General features: G+C 36.9%; 1 protein-coding gene across 1 annotated transcript; it reads right to left on the bottom strand.

Moving 5' to 3' along the window:
- Window positions 1-415: 415 nt before the first annotated feature.
- Window positions 416-886, bottom strand: LOC112795013 (copper transporter 6-like). The gene has a single exon (XM_025836969.3). It carries the CDS (start codon window positions 884-886, stop codon window positions 416-418), a length of 471 nt encoding a protein of 156 aa, XP_025692754.1.
- Window positions 887-2,893: the final 2,007 nt, after the last annotated feature.

The following is a 2,893-nucleotide window of genomic DNA, read 5'->3' as shown; positions in this document are numbered from 1 at the left end:
CAGCGTGTTATGTAACAATTTCAATTACTACGCTTGTTTTATCAAGAAGTTTTAGTCTATATATATGAATTATTTTAGTTTATGTTTAATTTAATAAAATTTAGAATAATTTATTTTGGTTATTATCGTTAAATTGCACCATTAAATTTGGCTTAAAAAGTTAAAATCTTAATGAGTTAAGATGAATCGCATCAGTACTTTACGAAGTAACTTGATTAATAGCTAGACAAAAATATATAATCTAAGTTTATGAATCAAAACAAAAAAAAAAATAATTATAAAAATTAAAACTGAAACACAGGTATCGATAGAAAGAGAGAAAACCCACACTACTCAAGAATATAACAAAAGCACAAAAATGCACAGTTCGGAACGATATGCATCTCCATCAAACGGAAGCAATTGAAAGTTCCATTTACTGAACTCGCAAATCCAACGGCTTAGACGAGTCCGGTACAGCCGTCTTCCTTCTGAACGCTCGAGTACCGAAAATCAAGAACCCGATGACGTGACCACCAATTGCGACAATAAAAACCCCACCGTTAAACGACATAACGGCCAGCATCACCAAGTAAGAGAGGCCGGAACGCACGCCGTATAGCCCCGTCTTCAATAGCCCCCCAACGACGTCGTTTGAGCCCCCTGGCTTGAGCTTCACTATGTTGGTGAACGAAAGCCACTCTACCAGCACCGCCATTGCGAACACGAGCATCAGCGCCACCACATACATGCCCACGCTGTCGCCCGGCCAGCACCGGAAAAGTATGTCTACCTTGTGGTCCCAATAGAAGCTGGTGTGGATCGGAATTCTTCTCCGGCCTAGCCGAGTCGCCACCGTGGAGTTATACGGTGCCGGCACGCCCTCCGCCGCGGTGATTGATGCCATTTTGAAGTGTATCTAGCTGCTATGAATTTTAATGTTACGTGACAGGGGGTTTAAGAAATTTTGTCTAACAGCATGTGTATATATATAATTCAGTCTATGTAGGAATGAACGTAACATGCATGGTTCCTTTTTTTTTATTTATTATTTTATTAATTAATAATTTAAAGTTTATATTTTACATGTTTTATGCATATACGTAGCAAAATTTAGTGTCGGTTGAGGCATGACAGACAGAACACATCATAAAGATATTATTCTTGTTCATAAAAATTGTTCCATGATTCAAATGCAAGCAAGCAAGCTAAGCAAGGGGGGTAGTCGCTATAAAATGTAATATAATGTAACTTTTTGTGACGAAGACAACCGAAAAAGGGAAATTAAAGGAAAAGAAGGCTATGTAAGAAGTAGCGCTATAGTTGTAGCGTCTTAGGATTTTCAGCAGACTGGATCCTTTAATCAATTCATTACTTTTTCTCTACTCTTCATTTTATAGAAACAACTTATTATGGCTGGATTTGAGAATTTTAATTTAAAAAGTTAATGTAGAATTGCTTTAATTTATAGTGTATTATTTTCTTGAAAGTATAGTATAGTAAAGAAAGGGGAAATTATATAGATACATCTATTTTCTTTCCTTGATATTTTTCTTCTTTTAATATTATGGATGCTGTTCCTTTTAGATTTTGTAATATTCTTATTTTATGTATCTACACAGGGCCGTAATATATAAAGCAACTTCTATATAAAAAGTTATATAATCTAAAATGCATTAAAAAAATGTGTACCATTTACTCACAATTTTTTTTATAATTAAGTGGTATACAACAATTTTTTTCAAATCATCAAATTTATCGATAATAGAATATGTATTAAATTTTTCGACAATTTTCTTTTCAATGTAAATCAGAAGACAATTAACAAAAAATTCATCTTCCATTTTATTTCTGAATCTATTCTTTACAATATTCATAACTGAAAAAGATCTCTCACTACAAAAAAAGATGCTGAGAGCCGTCGGATTCAGTGTCGATGGTTACTAGCGAATTTAGCGGCAGATTTTTCGTCGGATATAAGGTAGCTTAAATTTTCCAAAAATATTTGCCGTCGGATTTTACATTCCAACTCTAAGTCCGACGTTGATTAGTAGCAAGAAATATAATTTTGTTGGCGCCACAGTTACTGGCGAAGTTACCGTCGATTTTTTCCGAAAGTAAATCGATTTAATAAAACGCTGCGTTTTACCAATTTACCGTTGGAGTAATCTGACGGTAAATCCGATGATAATTGATTTAAAATTCAAACGCAAACCCTTCTTCCCTCACTTCTCTCTCTCTCTCTCTCTCTCTCTCTCTCTCTCTCTCTCTCTCTCTCTCTCTCTCTCTCTCTCTCTCTCTCTCTGCCATCGGAGGAAGTGTTGCCGGCGTTGCTGTCCCATGCTGGAGCCTCATGTGCCACCGTCGCTGAACATTGTCATCGCGGGAGCTCTCGGTCACCACTGGGGAGGTTGGGAATGTAAGAACCGAATTTTTTTCGGATAAAATCATTTAAATGCCTAAATTGAATTCTGAAAAGTTAGAATGATAATTTGGGGATTTAAATATGATTTTTGGACTCAGTAGGTCCTTCTGAGTCAGAAAATGTGTTTTCTGTGAAAAACCGTGAAAAAATACGAACCGATAGTTGAACCGGTCGAACCGGTTCAAGTGTGTCCGGTGCTATGCTAGAAAAAGTGAAAACAGCCAAAAACCTTAGAAAAATATTAGAGATGGAAAACCGGGCGTTAGTGTTAAAGGTCGGCCAAAAGTTGGGCCAAACGGGCTAAAAACGCTAATGGGTTGGACCGGACCCAAGTTGGGCCCAAGTCCCACATATATAAGGTTCATTTAATGAACCCATTCATCATTAAACACACACACACACACCAGAAAAGTGAGAGGAGAGGAAGCGGAAGAAGAAACACTATTCACACTCTTCTTCCCAAGCCTATATCTTGAGCTACGGAGCTCC

This window comes from Arachis hypogaea, chromosome 4, assembly GCF_003086295.3.
Source record: "Arachis hypogaea cultivar Tifrunner chromosome 4, arahy.Tifrunner.gnm2.J5K5, whole genome shotgun sequence".
NCBI lineage: Eukaryota > Viridiplantae > Streptophyta > Magnoliopsida > Fabales > Fabaceae > Arachis > Arachis hypogaea.
This window is presented reverse-complemented; position numbering and strand designations above follow the sequence as displayed.